The sequence below is a fragment of the Patagioenas fasciata genome, chromosome 3, assembly GCF_037038585.1.
Source record: "Patagioenas fasciata isolate bPatFas1 chromosome 3, bPatFas1.hap1, whole genome shotgun sequence".
Classification (NCBI taxonomy): domain Eukaryota; kingdom Metazoa; phylum Chordata; class Aves; order Columbiformes; family Columbidae; genus Patagioenas; species Patagioenas fasciata.
Genome location: NC_092522.1, coordinates 105,474,704 through 105,495,389, shown reverse-complemented (window position 1 = coordinate 105,495,389; position 20,686 = coordinate 105,474,704). Strand labels below are relative to the sequence as shown.

Sequence of the window (20,686 nt, the reverse complement as noted above, 5' to 3'; positions counted from 1 at the left end):
TGAAGCACTCCACATTCATTGATATAGATGGATACGTTTGGAAAAAGATTCTATACATACCAAATATTCCTATTCTGTGCCACTCTACATGAAAATATTAATGAATGCATACATAATTCCCAAACAAACTGCCAGCACACTTTAAACAGCCCATCTTCTTCAGATTTTGTTGAAACTGTTCTAAGAAACAAGCCCATTTGCAATGGCTAGAATAGGCTGAAAGACAAAGATTGCCAACACTTTGATTATTTTTTTATTCTTTTCCCTTCTATTCAGTAATTGTAAGACCACCGTGCTGATGCCGGCAGCGTCCTCCTGGGCTCCCGCATCCCGCTGCCACGGGGCAGGGACATCAAGTGGGGAACCACTGTGCTGGCTTCTCTCCTGGGTGGGCATCTCCCTCACTGTGCAACCTGGATGCCAAGTGACTTCTCAACATTAAATATGGCCATGATAAAACATGTCTTAGTACCTGAGCCTGTCTAGTCCCCATGCTCAAATCACAACAGACTATTACCTTAATAGACAAAAGACTATTCCTCAAGCAAAGTAAGTGGTTAAAGAAGAAGACAGGAAAATGTGAGCCAAGAAATCATTCATTGCTGCATTGTCCAAAGTAGTTCAGAGCATGTTTTTATTCAATAAACAAACTGCATTCCTACTTCTACAGCTGCATCTGGCATTTATTGGAAAGAGTAGCCTTAAAAGGCTCCTTACTTGTTGAAAGTAAGATGTTGAATTTACTACAGGTAATACATGGCAAGTTGACAATAGAAAATAAAAGCCGGTCTTGGGCAACGATGGCAATAAGAGCAGAGCTTGCTACCCAGACCCTTGGGAAACATGTAGGAGAAACGAAGAAGCAAGACAAGAAAGTGCAATATGGAGAGTTAAAAGAGAATTCTGCAACCTGTCCTGCATGGACACAAGGGAAGAAACAGTCCAATACCAGAAGGGGTAAGAAGATAAAGATAGGTACTCAACACACCAGCCATATCTTGTCTTCCTTTTCTTCAGTAACTCTTGAGGCTATGACAAGGAAGTTATGAGATAAAAAATGACTGAAGAAACAGGTCCTTTGAGAATGTGAGACTCAGTAAAACATATCATAAAATGCAGACATCCTGCTGGTTGTCACATATCCAAAAAGAACAGAAGAGGATATGCAATATCCTTCAGGAAGTTTTCTCCTCAAGATGGGGAATAATTGTGATGAGGATTTTCTCAGCTCACACCCTCTCCTCTCCAGTCCCAGAGCTTCCTCAGCAAATTGTTCTGCATGTGTTTTAATGTTCTACCAAGTATAGAGTTTTCCACTTCTGCTAACACAACCCTCACTTCTCACTGATCGGCAGTGCACTCCCACCTTCCCAGTGACTGCAGGTTGCAGTCCACCTTTTGCCTGACTCTATTCCTAGAAATATGGATTTTAAACTACAGTAGAGGCTGCTCTGGCCAAAATTATTTCCATGTGGAATTCAGAAGAAATACCATAATGAGGTGAGATTGTGCATGCAGCAGTCCTAATGAGAGATGGTGCTGGATTATGATTAATCACTGAGTCTAACAATGCAGGCATCTACATGATAAGTCTAGAACCATGTGGCCTTATGCTGATATGTAAAGACACCATATGACGTTTCACACATCAGATGAACTGCAGTGCCATCACCTAGGACTGGGACACAGAGATTCCTTCTTCCAGTATGTGGCAGTCCAGGGTCAAAAAGAACTTAACTAGAAGCCAGAGAGCTTTGATTGCTTCCTTACTCACTATTGTCACTACTTACATACGTCCCACAGCTTTTATTAAAAATAGCAAGTATACAGAAATCTTAAGAAATTAGTAGAGCATGAAGAAAACGTAAATGTCAGAGTTACAGCCACTTCGGTCAGGCTGAAAATGCCATGCATGGATGGATGATGGCAGGGCGGTGGATGTGGTCTACCTTGACTTCAGTAAAGCCTTTGACACAGTCTCCCACAGCATCCTCACAGTTAAATTGAGGAGATGTGGTCTAGACAATAGAGTAGTGAGGTGGGCTGCAAACTGGCTGAAGGAGAGAAGCCGGAGAGTGGTGGTCAATGGTGCAGAGTCCAGTTGGAGGCCAGTAGCTAGTGGAGTGCCTCAGGGGTCAGTACTGGGGCCTGTATTATTCAATATATTCATTAATGATTTGGACGAGGGAATTGAGTGTACTATCAGCAAGTTTGCTGATGACACTAAGCTGGGAGGAGTGGCTGACACGCCAGAAGGCTGTGCTGCCATCCAGCGGGACCTGGACAGGCTGGAGAGTTGGGTCGGGAATAACCTGATGAAATTTAACAAGGGAAAGTGTAGAGTGCTGCATCTGGGCAGGAACAACCCCAGGTTCCAGTATAGGTTGGGAAATTACATATTAGAAAGTAGGGTAGGGGAAAGGGACCTGGGGGTCCTGGTGGACAACAGGATGACCATGAGCCAGCACTGTGCCCTTGTGGACAGGAAGGCCAATGGCATCCTGGGGTGTATTAGAAGCGGGGTGGTTAGTATATTGAGAGAGGTCCTCCTTCCCCTCTACTCCGCCCTGGTGAGACCCCATCTGGAATATTGTGTCCAGTTCTGGGCCCCTCAGTTCAAGAAGGACAGGGAACTGCTGGAGAGGGTCCAGCGTAAGGCAACAAAGATGATTAAGGGAGTGGAACATCTCCCTTATGAAGAAAGGCTGAGGGAGCTGGGACTCTTTAGTTTGGAGAAGACTGAGGGGTGACCTTATTAATGTTTATAAATACAGAAAGGGTGAGTGCCACGAGGATGGAGCCAGGCTCTTCTCAGTGGCAAACAATGATAGGACAAAGGGTAATGGGATCAAGCTGGAACACAAGAGGTTTCACTTAAATTTGAGAAAAACAACTTCTCAGTGAGGGTGACAGAGCACTGGAACAGGCTGCCCAGGGGGGTTGTGGAGTCTCCTTCCCTGGAGACATTCAAAACCCGCCTGGACATGTTCCTGTGCGGCCTCACCTAGGTGTTCCTGCTCCAGCAGGCGGATTGGACTAGATGATCTTTTGAGGTCCCTTCCAATCCCAAACATACTGTGATACTGTGCTTTTCCACAGGTCATTAATACTGCCATCTCAGGAACTGTAACTACCACCATCTTACAGTTAACTAGGTAAGCAATAAAAAAATGCATTGAAAAATAATGTAACAACTTTTCTGTAAAACTATGTTGAGTGTGGGTTGTAAATCAAAGAATGTTATTTGCTCCACTGTTGGCTATAATGTCTGGCCTTCAGGAAAAGCTTTTTGCTCAAAGAGTACCTGAATAAACTTTAGTCCCACGTCTGTTTATTTTTTAATGGGATGCCTCCTTCTCTACTTCCATGAAAAGGAGTCAAGTTGTAATAACGAACATGTAGACAGAATGGGAAAGGGAGTTCTGAAACTTCACTCCTTGCATTGCACATGATCTCACCTTCTCACAAAAGGAACAGGACAAATGCAGCTATGAAAATTGACTGAGGTATGCCAGTCACTACTGAGTCTTGTATAGAGACAAAGCAGATCCTTTCACATGCTAGTGAAGATCCAGGACACCTGCAAAGAATCCTTACTAAATATGGCATAACATGATATTTTTATTGGTTCATATTATTATAATTGTTTCCACTAATGTAGATCAAAGTTTTGCAGGGGGGTTGTTTTGTTTTTGTTTTAGAGTGAAATGAAGTCACCCATTTTATTTTCCAACCCTGCCAAACCAAACGAGAATTATACAAAAGACAGAACCACATTGTTCTCATGGATGCATCAATAAAAAGATGCGAGGCAAGAGCCACAACTTGCAGCAAAGGCAATTCCAATTGAAAGTGACAATGTGAAATAATTTCACCGTGAAACAGTTAAGGACTAGAAGTGGCTGCCTAGAGAGGTGCTAGCATCTCTGTCCTTGAAGATACTCCAAGCATGAATGGACAAAGCTCTCAGCAACTTGCCCAAACTTGGAATTTATCCAGCTTTGAGCAGCGGCTTAAATTAGACAATCTTGTGAGGTCATTTTCAATCTAAATTATTCCATGATCTACTTAGTAAAGATGGCTGTGACGAACCCCACCACAGCGTATTCTCCAGGCTTTGGTGATCTTTAAAGCAGACTGTTACCAAGAGGTTTGCTAAAATAACATTGTTCTCTGTCCTTGTCAGCATCTGAACTACGAAGTCATAGCAGTCTCATCACTGATTTAAACAGTACTTTCAGTCATTGTTTCTAGTTTGTTTTTGTGGTTTTTTTGTTTGTTTGTTTGTTTCGTGGGGTTTTTTGTTTGTTTGTTGTTTTTTTTTAATCAACAAAACAGCTAATCTTGCTATTTTTCTTCCTTATTTACCTACTTTACTTCATTCTGGTAAGTCCAGCTAAGACACAGCTTGTGAAGCTAGAGAACTGCGTATCCAGGATCAAAAGATTTTTTGTTATTCTAATTTTATTAGACTTACAGAAACCTCTGAGGAGTCTTCTTCCAACCAAGGTGCCAAGAGCCTACATGAGAAACCTATTTGCTCAACCACTGACCAAGTCAGAGACAATTCAGTTCTGTGAGAACTGATTTTGATTAAAGGTCAGATGTAATTCTTTTCTTTTTCTTACTTTGCAAGTGGAATTAGCAGGGGAAAAAAATACACAAATATAATACAAAAAGAAAATAAAAACAAACAAACTTGCTTATGAAAATTGCAGAGGCATAAAGTTGTGGGCTGACACCAGGAGAAGGATGATAGCAATATACAGCAGAAAAACAAAGAATATTAAGGCTGTAAGACACTGTATGTAAGAAACTCATTTTAGCATGCGGAATGACAAAACGTTAAAGCAAAATCATCCCTTAATGAAGCATGAGGCATAAAAATGAATACTTCCCATTTTCTTCTTTAACTGAAAAAAATCCCTCCCTCTCTTTAATATAATTAATTCCCTTCTGTGAGTATTGTCAAACTTGAAATCTGTGGAAAAAAAACCCAACAAAACTCGTGTTAAAAATACTTAGCGAAAAATGTCTATTTATTTTCTACCAATACCTTCATGCTTGGCTTCTATGAGCACACACCGATTCTGATGCACCCATATATTCCCTCTTTTTCTGTGAATCTGAACTCCCCAAACATAATACTATGTCATGAAACCTTGCATAAAATGTTCAGATCTACCAAGTCTGAAGTTCTGAAATGCATCTTGGAAGAAAGAACCTATGTTTAATCACATAAATATAAAATACATAAGTATTATATATAGTTATGCATAAAATATTTTTATAAATGTAATAAAATACTGGAAAGTATTGTTTCCCACTTTGGTTCCACTTCCAGATGGTTTTTTACAGATATTTAAAATACAACTTGTCTACTGTGAAAAATGTGAAAACTAAGGAAAAGAAACAGTTGCCTTTGTATTCATTATTTTATACACATTGAATTTTACAAACTATGATCTTCCCTGTCATTACATCCAAGTCTAAGACAGCAAGAACTAGCAAAATGGGCTGAACTGACAATAAATTACAGAAAGCCAGCTCCACAATTTCTTATCAAAGGTGAAGCTTTCTGAGTGGCAAAATGTAGCACCTAAATAAATGGTAGATGGCAAAATATGAAACAAGAATAGATCTAGACAATGGTAGTAAATGGTAGTTTATATTAAGAACCTTTCATCCTTGCAAATAATCTCTATTGCTGAAAGTCCAACCCACAACTGTAGCACTAGAGATCACTGATGTCTCTGCTGGTCTCCACTGTAGCATTCAGAATGGACGGGACTGGCAGAGCTAATTCATTATGCACAGCTGCAAATCCTCGGGATCATCCAACCTGGCAGCAGAAGGGAGGCAGGGAATGAATGCACCCCATTAATGCTGCCCCACAAAACCGGCTGGAGAACAAAGTATTACCAAAAGTAGACACAGAACTTGCTTTTTCAATAATTTTCCATTCACATAACCCACCTAAGAAGAAAAGTTACTTGAGAAACAAAAGATTTTTTTTTTTCCCCTTCTATGTGTTTGATGTGACTACAGAAAGAAGGCAAACAACTTATTTCTATTTCTGTTGCAAATGAACTAGTTTGATGAATGGCCACGTCTGAAGTAAAGATTAACTATTATTACTTGAGAAAGAAAAAATACAAAAAGAAGGAGAATAAATCAGTAAGACAACACGATTGTTTACGACTACTATAGAATTGACTTTCAGGTTACAATTTTCTATTAGTATTTTGAATCATATAGCACAGGGATGAAAATTATTTTCTTGAACCACTTGAAAAGTAAAGCATTTATCTCTTTGGAATTTATTCTGTGTAATTGTAAATGTAAAACTTCAGAATTATCAAAAATGGTGCTAGAGAACTACCAGCTATTTCAGCCTGATTTCAAATTCTGGTGTTGAGCTCCTTTATACTACCAATTTATACACTGTAAAAAAGACAGTGTTCATATTACACTTGATTGGACTTTATATGAAATGCTAGTGTTTCGAAATTTTTATGTACTTTGAAGTATAATATTGAAAAAGCAAATATTCCCATAAAGCCACGGTTTAGTCCATTTTTCTCACTAGAGTTTGACAACAGAAGCCCACAACAATAGAAGATAATACTTTCAGACAGGGACATCTTGGGGAGATCTTGCAAGGGACAAAGGAAAACAACAGATCAGAGAATTGAAATTGAGGTTTCAGAGTCTTCAGTGAGAAAATTTAAGTAAAATAAGGAAATAACTTGAACAATGTTTTCCAGGAAAAGGTCAGCTTGGCAGGACTATCCACACTACCTATCAATGGTATGAGGTGGGAGAAATCCCTCCTGAAAGGATTTCATACCTAGAGCCACATAATACTTTGCAACTCAAACCTAAATTAACATCTGAATTATACTTGAAATATCCTTACTTTTACACATTAACACTACTGCTATAACCAGGAAGAACTGCCTCCATTTGACACAGACCCAAGAGTCACTCCTCTCCAGGCTGATCCACTGTGTATCGTTATTGTTCATGAAATATAGGCAAGGAATTTCAGCTCATTTTGCTCGCAGTAGCTTCATATCCCAGTTCTGCCTCCTCTTCAGGGACTCTCCAGAATTTCTTTCAAAATCCAGCTCCTCAAGTATTATCAGAGCTTGTCTTCCTGTCCTGTCTTGCACAAGGAAATACTATTTAGGGTACCCATGAGTTGCAGGAGTAAAATGCATCAAAATCAAGCCAAAGATTGGTATTAAAAGGAAGAGGCAGACCTGATGGCTTGCTTGGGCTAGTTATTTTGATTATTTTTCTATGAAAGCTTATACACAAAGCTTTTAAATACTGTTGAGTCTAGAGCAATCATGTATACTTATATGCGTAGACACCATATAGTACAGTCGTATCATATTTTACTATGACTTTTGCAACCAGAATTTGCATGCAACTTATTAGCACTACTAGCCATGCCTGCAGTTAAAGGCTGCAGTTTTTCATGCTTCTCAGTGAAGTACAAAGTATATGCAATCTGATGACTTTTGTCTGAGACTTTTATTTATTTCAGCAAATCAACCAGCAACGGACATGCCTTTACATTCACTGAATGGCCTCCCATCAGTTGCCAAATGATGCAAACTTTTGTGACATTTTTAAGAGCAAGTTGTGTTACACAGAGTTTCATGGACAAGTTTTGAAACCAATACTTTTCCAACTACTAAAAGCTATTTCAAATTATTTTTTGTGTGATATTAAACAATTTAGATAAATATTTACTATAGCAGGAATGAAACTTGTTTTTGTGCTATATAGGCAGACTCTCCCTGAAATACAGATATCTGTATGGATACCTACTCTATACAGTTTTGGCTCCTAATTCTTAGCTGAGTATCACAAACTCACTTGCTGTTTCCTAGTGCCAGATTTTATGCATACACGGCATGTACAATATGGCACACAAACAGAAAGGCTCCCCTTGGCCCTTTCTGGGGAGGCTACCATGAATTGTTCACTCTAACAAATACCAGCACAGTTCACAAAACTGATGTTTCTTAGTAAAAATTGGGATACCTACACTTAGTTTTAAGAGGAACACTGTTTGTTTATATGAGGAAATAAAATACCCTGTTAGGGGATGCCCATAACCTAGACATCACTGCTGTACTGCTTATGTAAAATGTCACCAGTTTTTCTACTGACATTATTAAATGGTGATACAGAAGACTCCTCTATAGCTTAAGGGCACCACATGTTTCGAAAAAGCAGCATAACTGAATTTTGTGGAATAAAAAGCAACACATACATGCTGGCACTGATGAAGCCCATCTGTGCCGGAAAGAGAATTAAAGTGAAATAAGTGCCTGTCAAGTGTTCTCTCAGGCAGTTCCATGCCCTTGAACAGACTTTCTGTCAATACATGATACACAAATGAAGAAGTCTGGTATATTAGTTTACTCTTAAAATACTTTCAATGAGAAATACTTGTTTTTTTGTTTTTCCTTCATTTAATAATGGCCTAACAATATCACAGTATCACAGTATGTTTGGGATTGGAAGGGACCTCAAAAGAGAATGCTGTAATCTCAGTATTTATAGACATTTTCTCTCCTGTTAAGGTTACATATGTCAGAATAAAGCACATATAGCACGGGCCAAAAAAAAAAGTTTTCATATGCAAGAACATAAATATGCACAAAAAAAACAACAACTGATCATTACATGTATTTCTATTACCCAATAAAATCTCTTGCACTCCAATACCATAAACTGATCTCTGAAGAAGACATTAAACTGCACAGTTGAAAGCACAGAGATATAGAAGCACTTACATTTGCACTGTGATCACTTCCACTAACACAGACGACATCTTGTTTTTGAATTGTTAATACCTCTTTCGTAAGCTTCAGTCGGATGTCATAAGCATTTTCAGATACTTCATCATACAACAATGCAATACCAGTTTTAGTCTGTGAAAGCAAGGCACAGAAATAAAAATTAAAGAAAATGTACCTTAATAATGATGAATATCAACATCTATCCCATTCGATACATAAAATGCATGTAAGTGAGCACTGTTTACAGAAACTGGAAAACTAGTCAGCTTTTCAGTCTTTAAATGGATTAGACACAAAAAAGTCTCTTCTATACTGTAAAATATGGACTAAAGGGTCTTTGAAGTAGACAATAACACGTAAAAAAAAATCTCCAATGTACTATTCCACAAAGGAGTATTGCCATTGAATGATGCCCTGTTTGTTTTTAATTGTACAACTTATTATGAAACTGTATTAGAAGCAAAGAGGTATGTATAAGTGTACATGATTCTGTGGTTTTCCAGTTTCAGCAAGAAGAAGGGAAGTGCAATACTGCTCCTGACCTGGAGGTGTTCCTTCCACTGTGTCACAAAAAGACCTGTATCCTTTATAATCACTGCCTTTAAGACACAGAGTTTTATTACAGTACAAAATTATGTTTTCATATTATAAAACACATAAATAAACGCAGGTGTTACAGAATTTCTAATTGTTTAGGTCAAGATGGACATACATTTCTGAAGTTACATCATCACTGGTCTAGTAACTAGCAAACGCTATAGGATAGTCAAGTATTTGGTATAAACACTATTTTCTCCATTAGTAGTAGAAAGTAAATTCTATTTTAATTTTTGGTTTATTTACTTACATGCAAATTTCCCACTAATATTCAGTCAGATATCTCCTTAAACAAAAACTGTGGAATTAGGACCGCTTTGTTAAAATAAGCAGACTAATGCAATTTCAGAGCTTTACAGTAGTTGCATAGAAGAGAAAATGCAAAACACCTGTTCTGTAATGGATGATCATATTCAAAAGAAATAGTTGTTTATTAAATTATAATGTATATAACAGCATCATCACAACACTGCACTTGCCTCCATGCAAGTGAAGAATAATCGAACATAAGTTAGGATTTAGCTGCAGCATTTGTTTTTAAAAGGCAATTCAAAAACCAAGTTGTTCATCTGTGTTACATTAAATAGTAGACTGTGTAAAATACAGATTAATGGAATTAAAGAAGAAAGCTGTTGTGCACTGAGTAAGTGCTTGAGGGTTTTTAAAATAAAATAAACATGGAACATTTTCTTCATAATAATACTTTCATTTCTATAAAACAGGAGAGAAAGGTCTGTTGTAATTGTCTTTTGGTCTTTAAAGGCAGGATCAGTTTAAGCTTAAGCACTTAGATTTAGACTTGGTGCAGCTCTGTGCAGTAATGGAGTGTCAAAGGCTCCCTTATAGCAGAAATGGAAAATGCAGCCTAGAGAGCAATTCAATTTACCCTGAAGTGTATACACAGCAGTTGCTCAGCTGAATTACTCGTGTGGTTCTCCTGTCCCTGGGTTCCAAGCCATTGTCCCCATGTAGGCCACTGCTGCTACTTACGACACTTTGAGGTATCTAAGACCTTCACACATGTTAGGCTGACACAGGATTTTAGGACACCCAGGTCTTCCTCTAGCTGGAGATGAGACCAAATTTCTATTACTACAATGCAATACAGCTAATGGGCCACACCAGCAGACATCCCCATGTGGGTATCTTCAGTTTGAAATGGATCTTGCAGATTTACAGTGTAGAAATCCACATCCAGAAGAGCCATTTAGATACTGCCAAGCCAGTGGTGAGCAATAAACACCTCTGAAGCATGATTTACCTCATCTCTTTTATACATCCATCTAAAAGGGAACATATTGCACCATTGCTCTCTAAATTGACTTTAAAGTAAACAAATAACAACTCAGACACAAGCATCTAATTCTGGACAGATAAATCTTGTCCTTAATGTTTGCTGGGAATGCCTAAAGGAAACAAATTTCACTGAGGGTGCAAAGCCTAAATCACTCTCACTTGTTTGGAAATCAACATTTCTTTATTTTCCCAAAGTTTTGAAATGTTTTAAATTTCCAGCATGTGTGGATGTTTTATCAATATGTTTTTGTGAATGACAACATATGAAAACCAAGCCAACATCATCTGCTTAAGTCATGCTGCATAACTTGCAAGTGTTTGCAAGCAGTAGAAGAACTAGCTTGAAAAACCCATGTACCCACATTTTGCTGCTATTGGAGAGGAAGTGCATCACCACTCCACCCGGATGGACAACCCCAGTACTAGTGCTGACACACCAGAGCTCTACAGAAACACCAGGAGAACCCAGCTCTAGAGAGCTCTTTGTGCAGCCTAAACCCAGAAGATTTCTGGCTGATAATCATTGCATATGTTTAGAAGTGATACAATGAAATACCCTGAACTTTCATTTGTAACAGATGATCAGGTAACGAATGAAATATGTAGAGCAACCAATTATATAGCTTAGCATTTTCCACCAGACTACTTAAACTGAAAGTCTCACTGAAGCTCATCTATTTTTATTAAAATCCAGTCCCTACCTCACACTCCATCTAGCTCCTGATGTGATCCAAGATGACGTGCAGCAATACCTTATTTGCTTTCAGAATCAATAAGATTAATCTAAATTTCTCTCAGCCTTTCAAGTCGGCTTTTTTTTTAGGCCATTATAAATGGCCTTGAATTAGAGTTCAGCACATTCCTCTGTTCTCTCTTTGTGTTAAAGAGATGGCATACATAACTCTGGAGGGCAAATCCCAGTCCAGGCAAAGTGCTTCTTCAAACAAGGATCTTTTAATGAGAACTTAGTCTTTGCATGTACACATATACCCAGCATTTTAACTATGCTACAGTCATCTTGATTCCTCACTGAAAAACTGTCTATACAGTAGCTGTCCTAATAACTGGTATCAGAAAGTGATGACTTAGAAGTGGAAATAACTCCCCAAAATGATGCAGTAATTTTAAATATTATACAGCAAATGTACATGTGTTTTGTAATTAAAAAAATGTGGAAAGTACATAAAGAGTTGAATCTCAATAGGATTTAAGTGCTCACAGTGAGAAGTAGGGGAATATAAACAAATTCACTTGGGCAAGTGAGGAAATTAAATGTTGATTTTCGTATTTCTAGACCCTGGCCTCAGGAAGTGGGGGGTATTTGCATGTGCACGTCCACATACATGGGGGGAGGAAGAGAAAAGGAGACCACAAACATCACAGTAGCCATGAATTTTAAGAAAGCTTAGTCATTGTTCTGTTTTTAAAGAAAAAAAAAACCTGAAACCTACTTTATCAAGCAAGCTCAAAAGCTGTCAATACCACAGAGAAGAAAACATCACTCTCTAGAGGGAGCTAGAATTGCAGATGAATCCTTTTATCAGTTTTATTGTTGACTACTTATGTAGGTCCCTAGACAGTGTATTTGCTTTAAAGTACTCCCTGTTCAGCATAACGTTTTTGGGACCCTACTCAAAACACGGTATCTCTTATAAATGCACATTATCTGCAGCCTAAAGCTCACAGCTGCAACTTGTGTTTCAAAGTAGGCATCTCTAAGCCAAACTTCAGTCTTACTGGCATAAAATACTCATCTTCACTGTTGTAAGTTTTATCTTGAAAAAGTTCGCAAAAAAAAATGAGGCAGATTTTGAAAGTGGTGTCAAGGTACCAGGTTTCCAATAGAAACTCTTCACTTGTTTACTTCCATTTATTCCTCAAATGCATTAGAGCAATATTTGTCAGGTTTTTCATGCTAGTAATTGTTTGAAGAGAGGCAGAAAATGTTCAAGAGTCTTACACAGGCAGGCAGAAAATTTAGAGGACATTCATAATAATATATTTGTATGCATTCAGAGCAGATGTCAGAGTACACGCAGTGCAGTAGTACTTTCATTTAAACTGAAATTCTTGGTAACTCCAAAAGTGTCTCTTATTCCCTCTGCCTATTTTAACAACTGTGATCACTACTGTTGCCAACTAAATGGAGTACTAGTGTCTTAGACCCTTAAAAAATTGACCATCTGCAGCTTCCCCTAATTTAGATAAAAACTCCACCGCACTGAGTTACATTGGTCCTCCAACAGAACCCACCATTTGCTGATCGTTACCCTTAATAAATATACCCATAGCTTCAATGACATGGCAGTACAATTTTTAGCTGCTAAAATGCATTTCTCAACGACCTTTCTTAATTTTTAAATAAAATTCTTTAAGCACTATGTCTGATTCTTTTTTTCCAACTGAAATTCCACATTATATTTTCAGACAAGTATTTTATCAGCAATGCTTACACCTCAGATATCTAGTGACAAAATTCTCCAATCCAATTTCACCTTTTTTTTCCATGAAAACAACTCTGTTGAAATTCCCTGTCTGTGATATATGGATGGATGGAACACTTGGTAAAGCCATGAGAACTGGAGTCACTGATTTTTATCCTACATCACTTCAGATTAGGCAGGAAGAATTTCAGGTGGCCCCACACAGCCAGTGCCCTGACCACTAACTTACAGTAGGCTCTCTCACAACTGGTTTGATATGTTTTCTATAACAGATTTCCTCCTGTGATTAAAAGACAGAGACATTTTCTCAGAGAAGGACAGAATTCAAATTTAAATACCATTGACTAACATTAAAAAACTATATATTTAAAAAATGGGATTAAAAAAATGAAAGTGCAAGGTGCTACACCCTAGGAAGAACAGTCACTTGCATGGAAAAATAAAAGCTTTTCTTCACCATTTATTGAGGAAAGGAAACAAGCAGGTAGCAGTGAGGATTGACAGCCAAATATTAGCATCAATATCTTGTTGTCATGATAAAAGTAAACAGGTATTTTGGTGGTTCTCCTTCAGATTATTTCCTACTAATGTGCTTTTTCTCACTCTCACAAGATAGTGCCCAAAAGGAAACATGGTTCTGCAGCTGTGTAGAACAGAAGGTTACCTAAATGCTGGTGAATGTGAGGGAGGAATAATGTCATGTCCATGAAGTAATCCATCACAAGTGTTGCATTTAATACATCCCAGTATATTGTTTCCTGTTATACAGTATTATATCAGTGTTGCTCCATAGCTACACTGCATAGAAGAGGTAATAAACTGAAAAGCATTCTGAGATATGAAAAAAAAATTGAAAGTGATCAGAAATCTGGAAAATAGGGCCTATAAGTAATTCTGCATGTATTTAGGTTGTTTACTTTAAAGACAGGATACAAGAGGACATAATGACAGTTTTAAGTACTTCAAAATCTATTGCAAAGACACATGGAACAATCGAATAAGAAAATAATTCGGAAATCTCCTCCTTTTAACATACTCCAGCTACAAGGGAAATGAAGTCCTTGAACAGATTGCTGGGACAGATCATAGACATCCATTGCTAAGGGATTCTGAGAAAACTGAACAAACACCTGCCCAAATGGTACGTGTACTAATCCTCTAACAGCGCAAAATCCCAGAAAAGACAACTTCTTTCAGATCTGTGTGTCTCTGATGTTAATATTCAGAATTATGTGACTTGTTGCATATGACTGAACCTCTGCATCCAGGAGAAAGCCTGACTGGCTTTATGACACCTGCAGTGAACAACTTGCAACTGCCAACTATTAAGACCTGAAGAGATTTATCATTTAGTGGTATTAACAATGGATGAAGTGGTATTTACAATAAAATTTGTTAATAATCATAATTTTTATGGCACTTAATGTGAAGGAGGACTGTACCCTAAAAAGAACTGTACCTTTGTCTTTCATGATGAGAAGATAATTCCAGGCTTAATAGGCCTTGAGTGAGAAAACAAATACAGGCTTTTCAATGGACCAACATGGGACAAATGGATAAGGACAGGAGATAGTGGTGAGAGAAGTAACACAGCTGTAGAAAGTAAAAAGTTAATGATTGTATTAGCAGCATAAGCACAAAAAAACCCTTCAGTAAAACTAAAAGCAAATACAAGACAGAGATTAACTGTACCTTTCTGAAATCAATTATACAGAGCTCACTTACAGAGCATGTTTTTACTGTAAATACACATGGAGTTGTCCTTTTTCTCAGTTTTAGCATGCTATAGCTTTCATGCCTACTGACAGTGTTTCACAACTGCTGAGACAAAACTCCTTAACTTTAATACTCTTTCCTTTAAGAAATTCTGATTAGAATGATAAGTAAGCCCTTAAACCGACTATTTGGATAGGTCACGTTTCCTCAGCACTAGAAAGAAGAATCATCTGTAAAAACCACCTGTAAAAATGCTGCAGAGGACAAAATGATATGGATTTGTCCCATATCTCAGAGTAGTTGAAGACTCCTATAGATCAGGAGACAAAACATTATTTTACCATCATAGGTAGGAAGGGACCTTGGCAGGTTTGAAGCCCAACATCAAAGCAAGGCAATCATGAGATCAGTTCAGGCTGAAAGCCTCCAAGGATGAAGGCTGCTCAACCTTGCTGGGCAACCTGCTCCACTGTTTGACTGTCCTCGTGAGAAAAAAAACTTTCCTCGTATCTGATTTCAAGTTCTGCTTATTGTCTCCTGCCTGCCCATACACCATTGTGAAGAGCCCAGCTCTGTTTTCTTGATATACTCCTGGCTGCCATGGACAAGCTGCCTTTAGGTCCTACTGAAGCCTTCTCCTGGCAGAACAGGTGCAGCTCCATCACAGGGCAAGTGTTCCCAGCCCAAATCAGCTTGGCGGCTCTGCAATGAACTTGCTCCAGGTTATCAGTGCGGTTTTCCGTATTTGTGGAAACAAAACTGTATGCAGTATTCTAGATGCAGTCTAGTGAGCACTGAGTAGAGAGGGATAATGTCTTCCTTTTATCTCCTGGTTGTGCTCCTCCTAATACAGCCCAGGATGCTGTTGACTTCTCTGCTGCCAGGGGTCACTGCTGGCTCAAGTACAACTCACAGCACATCAGGACCCCCAGGGCCTCTGCAGAAAAGCTGCTCTTCAGACAGGCAGGGCCCAGCCTGTACCACTGCCAGTGGCTCTCAGCATTTGACTTCATGGTTTCATTAGTTTAGTTCATTCATTCTTGAATTTCCTGGCTGTCCATTTCTTAGCCTGCCTGGGTCTCTGTCAACGGTGAACTGACCACACCCTCCAATATGGTGCCATCAGCAAACTGGATAACCAAGCTCTCTGTGACCTCCTTCAGGCCACTGACAAAGATGTTAAAGAGGACAGGTCACAGGACAGACCCCTGAAGAACACCACTTGCCACAGGAGTTCAGGTAGAGGACAACTCATTAACCACTACCCTCAGCCTGAATATCCAAGCAACTGTCCACCCACCCACCTAGACTGAGGCTATAGCAATCGAGTAGCAAACAGGTATATTTATTTTCTTATGTCAAAAAAAAAAAAATAAACTCAACAATAATAATAATGTTAATAATAAAACCGACAAATTTTGTTTGTTTGTTTCGAGACATGAATGCATATAGAACATGGTAATCTAATGTCAGATGATGATCTAGAAATTATTCGGATGACATCAGTGCTTTGGGTCAGACACCTTTCTGCTCTAAAGTACTACTGCCCACCATCGCCAGTATCACGTCCATCCAATTTCCACCCGCAAAAGGTTGCAGCATTACCATTACATCCATTAGTCTTGCAGTCCTGCTTAACCCATCTCAGAGCCCAAGGGCCAGGACTATGATGGACACATCCACAGTCACAGCAGAGGCCACAATCCTGTGTCACCCTTTGACATGCACACAGACATGTAGCCCACCACCAGTTCCTTCCATCTCCCTTCCCCACAAGGATAAGTGCAGCAGGGACCACAGCACCAACACCTCACTGCACCCTTGCAGCTGATGAAACCTGCAGCTGCCTCAGGGCTCCAGCCCTTCAGCTTTCGTCTGTGTCTGAACAGAAATATTTTAAAGTAGTTTGAAGGGAAATACTTCAAATTAAAGTGAAACCGAGTTAAGCCTGAAATTCATTCTAGTTGGAAAGCAACTGCCAACACTAATTTTTAACAGTGGATTATTTTCAATATCATAAAATTGACAAAAAAACCCTCACCCTTTTAACCTAGAATATTATATCAACAAACCAACTTAATAGCTCCCTAACTTTAAAGATGTATTTGGGACATACGCATCTTCTTTCAGCTCATATTTGAAACAAGCAAACACTAAAGCCAAACTGACCAAAAATTAAGAAAAAAAACCCACAATTTTTTTGTAGCCTCAATGAGTAAGCAGCTAGTGAGGATACTTATCTTTGTTTTACTATATTTTTAGTATGCCTGAACATTCCAAGACTGACATTAGATTGTACATTTTTATTAGAGGTGTAACCAGATTTCATAGTTTCATAATGTTCACAATTGCTGTTCTCAGTTAGTGAAGATCACAAATTTCTGACAACTCATTTTAAAGAGGTGATTCATGTTCACAACAAATGCATTTTTTAATGACATTATAGATCAACATTTTGCTACAAACAGTTGCAAAAGATACATTAGCATCACAAGGTTTTAGAAGATTTTAACTGCAGCATGACAATATAACTAAAGATTTTCCTAAATTTTTAAGTGGCATGTAGGAATCTGCAAGCAAGAATATTAACTGAATGTAACAGAAGTTTGAAAACATGCTCTCAAAATACAAAATTTTAAAGTTTATTTTGTTGATTACATCATAGCCTGTCCACTAAAAGCTCAGTTAAAAGTAGCCTTACGAGCAGATTGTTGGGATTTCTGTTAATGACATTAGCTTTGCAAGAAAAGTGATTAACAGCTGACTCTCAATCTGTGTGATCTCAATCATTAGAAAGTAAGCAGTAGCAGTAATGTCTTGTTTAATTACTACAAGCTCAGTGTGTCATGAGCTAATGAGATATGACTGATTATTGTCATCTTCATACCCCTCTAAAAACATCAGACACAAATATTTGAATTCTGTAACACATGTCTAGAAAAAGAACTTTCAGAAGGTCGCATTGAATAAAAATTGCATGCTTAAAAATTCTAATCCATGCTAAATAATAGTGCCACACAGTTGAATATGTTAGAATACAGATTCTATCCCAGAAAACACCCAGGGTGCTTACTGTTACAAAAATTGCCTAGTTTTATTTTGATTTAGATAATATCTTTAACTCAATTGCTTGCTTATTACTACACCTCATTTTTCAGGCAACTGGACAGTAGCACAGAATTAAATAGCCTAAGAATGTAAAGATGCTCCTACACGTACAGCAGGTTAAACAAGAAAATGTGAATTTCACACTTCAAACTAAACCACTTAGCAATCAGCAAAAAAGACAACAAGAACATTCTCTTCGGAGATTATTTAAGAAACAGCTAAGAGAATATCAAAAATTCAATGTGATATGAAATGCCATACGAAAAATGTCATATGAAAATAGATGAAACAGTTTATTTTACACCTACATTTCAAAACCAAAATCTCCTGTAACAAGAGCGCATTCTGATAAACACCTGCAGTTACATTTTGTTCCTAAGAGAAGTTCCTTAGGAATTATGCTGACAGAAAAAAATCCAAAAGTGATATGTACATATTCAATTTGTCTGTAGTTGATTAGTATGTAACAAACTTCACAAACAATGGAATTCTTCAAATGGATACACAAGATTTCAGTGAATTAGTTTCTGAGCGTGCTGGGACATCTTCACAGTTCTTATTGAATTTATTAAATCATTGTATCAGTTAGTGGTAAGCACACAAAGATGGGCTAGTCTCGACTGAATCTTCTGCAACAAGAAAGCCTTTAAACAAGCATCTATTATATTAAGCCACCACTAAATGAAAGTCACTTTCCTAATCTTTCAGAATCAAGCCTGAACTAAAAAGTAGTACCGAGAATCAACCATAAATAGTTAGATGTTCACAAAATGCAGATGCTAGAAAAATACCTGCAAATATCAGAGATGGAAAATAAAGATCAACCCCAACTAGGAAAAAAAAGTTCTAAAGCTTACTGCTGGGGATGAAAGCAAAAAATGAATAACCGGATTCAAGATGATCAACAGATATCCTTCAGAAACTGGAAGTTTTTTTAAAAAAAGAAAAAAACAAAACCACAAAACAAAACAGAAAAGAAACAGGAAATCACTAAATGTAACTAAAGGTTTTCTAGAATACCCAGTAATCAAAGAAAAATTGCAGGTAACACAAGTACGGAAATTTACATGTTTTTTTCTGAATTAGACTTCACCAGGTGAAGATTTCTCAAGATTAATGTTTTATTCAATGTCTTTCTCAACTTCAAGAATTTGCTGATTGACAGCCAGTGCAGGCAACTGCCCTTGATACACAAGCAATTTGGCTTATGCCTATGGTGGAACATATACACATTTAGACATATGTACATAAACACAAGAATAAAACTGTCAGAAAACCATAAACAACTAATGCTGAGTAAAAAAGCATTAGATGGTAAGCTGTTTGACAGAAGAGCTGGACATTTGAAGGGTTTTGACAACAAAGCAATATTTCAGAGTGATAAAGTTGCAACATAACTTGTTTTTTATCCATAACCATCCCTCCAGTGCCTCTCACTATGGTTACTCAAAGGGTACTGGGCTGGCACAATACTTAGTTGACACCGCATGGAAAACCCTCGCTGCCACAGGCTGGGGACAAAAGACGATCTGTATAATCTCCTGCAGACCGATGCAAAGATCTCTGCATTAGCTCTGACGGACTCAGCAGAAGCACAATAGAGGGCCAGGCAGTGACTCTGCTCGGCCTGCAAGCAAGACAGACAGCGAGAAGAAAGCAGACCAGAGGGACAGGGACATCAGCTTTACAGAACACATGTGGAAACAGCAGTGAGTACGGAAAACAGAGCTCCTGCGCAACGTAAAGCAGGTAGGAGCATGACACAGAAGTCAGTCAGACAAGTGGCACCAGGAAAACTCAAGGATTTCAAGAAATCTGAAGTTAACCTTGCTGTCAGAGAAAGGCATTCACCCGGCAGTTGGAGGGACAGGGGAGCAAACTCCTATTATTGAGAAATGGCAAGGAGAAAAGGAAGGAGCCAAGGGGATTTAAGTTCAAAACATGGAAGCAAAGAAATAAATCAGAGTCAGAAACATTACAAAAATCATAGTTGGATGGAGAGAAGGCAGAAGTTTTAACTGTTCCTTCCCTGATAGCATTAGCAGCATCATGAAGTCATATCAGTACTGTAGCACAACTACTGCCAGATTATCCTAATGATATTTCACAGCAGAAGTGCCAAAGGGGATAACGCTCATGTGTGCACAAGTATTTTGGTGATGGGACAGCATGAATACCAAATCCTGTGTTGTGCGTATTTGAAGCATATTTATGAAAGGCCTGTGTTGGAAAAAAGGCATGTGATCTTAAGCGCTATCAGCAGTGTCACATTTTCATGCAAATATAAAAGTCAAATTTGTGGGGCAAGAGACAAGATTGCTTGTACTTTGTGAAGGACAGCAGGAGAGAAGCGGTATGGGTGTGGAATAATGGGAACGGTCTTTGGCATAACACAGCATTGTTAGAGAAGAGGAAGACTTAAGAACAGAAAAACAGGAAGAGGAATTAGCAGTAATAGCAGGGGAATATATAAAAACAAAAGGAATACTGAGGAAAAAATTTTAAAAGGTAGTTTTTAAAAAATCACATGCTTAAGAGTAGCTGCCCATTGACAAACACATCTATCTTTTGCAGTAATAAGCACCACAGGTTACTAGAGCATAAAAGAATTTGACATATTAACTATACTCTGAGTTGGTATTAGAAATCCGTGTGAAAAATTGAAACAATTTACAAAAGCTGTACTTAGCAAAACTGCTATCC

The 20,686-nt window shown here is 38.2% G+C and overlaps 1 protein-coding gene across 4 annotated transcripts in view; it reads right to left on the bottom strand.

Moving 5' to 3' along the window:
• The window catches only part of SNTG2 (syntrophin gamma 2), a 260,833-nt gene that overhangs the window by 154,210 nt on the left and 85,937 nt on the right, over positions 1-20,686 (bottom strand). For 3 of the 4 annotated variants that reach the window (XM_065835059.2, XM_071807027.1, XM_071807026.1), the window contains exon 2: positions 8,817-8,954. In XM_065835059.2, the coding sequence (XP_065691131.1) occupies positions 8,817-8,954 (138 nt within the window). Of the gene's footprint in view, positions 1-8,816; positions 8,955-20,686 lie in introns of those variants that run through there. The other variant, XM_071807028.1, reaches the window with a different exon arrangement.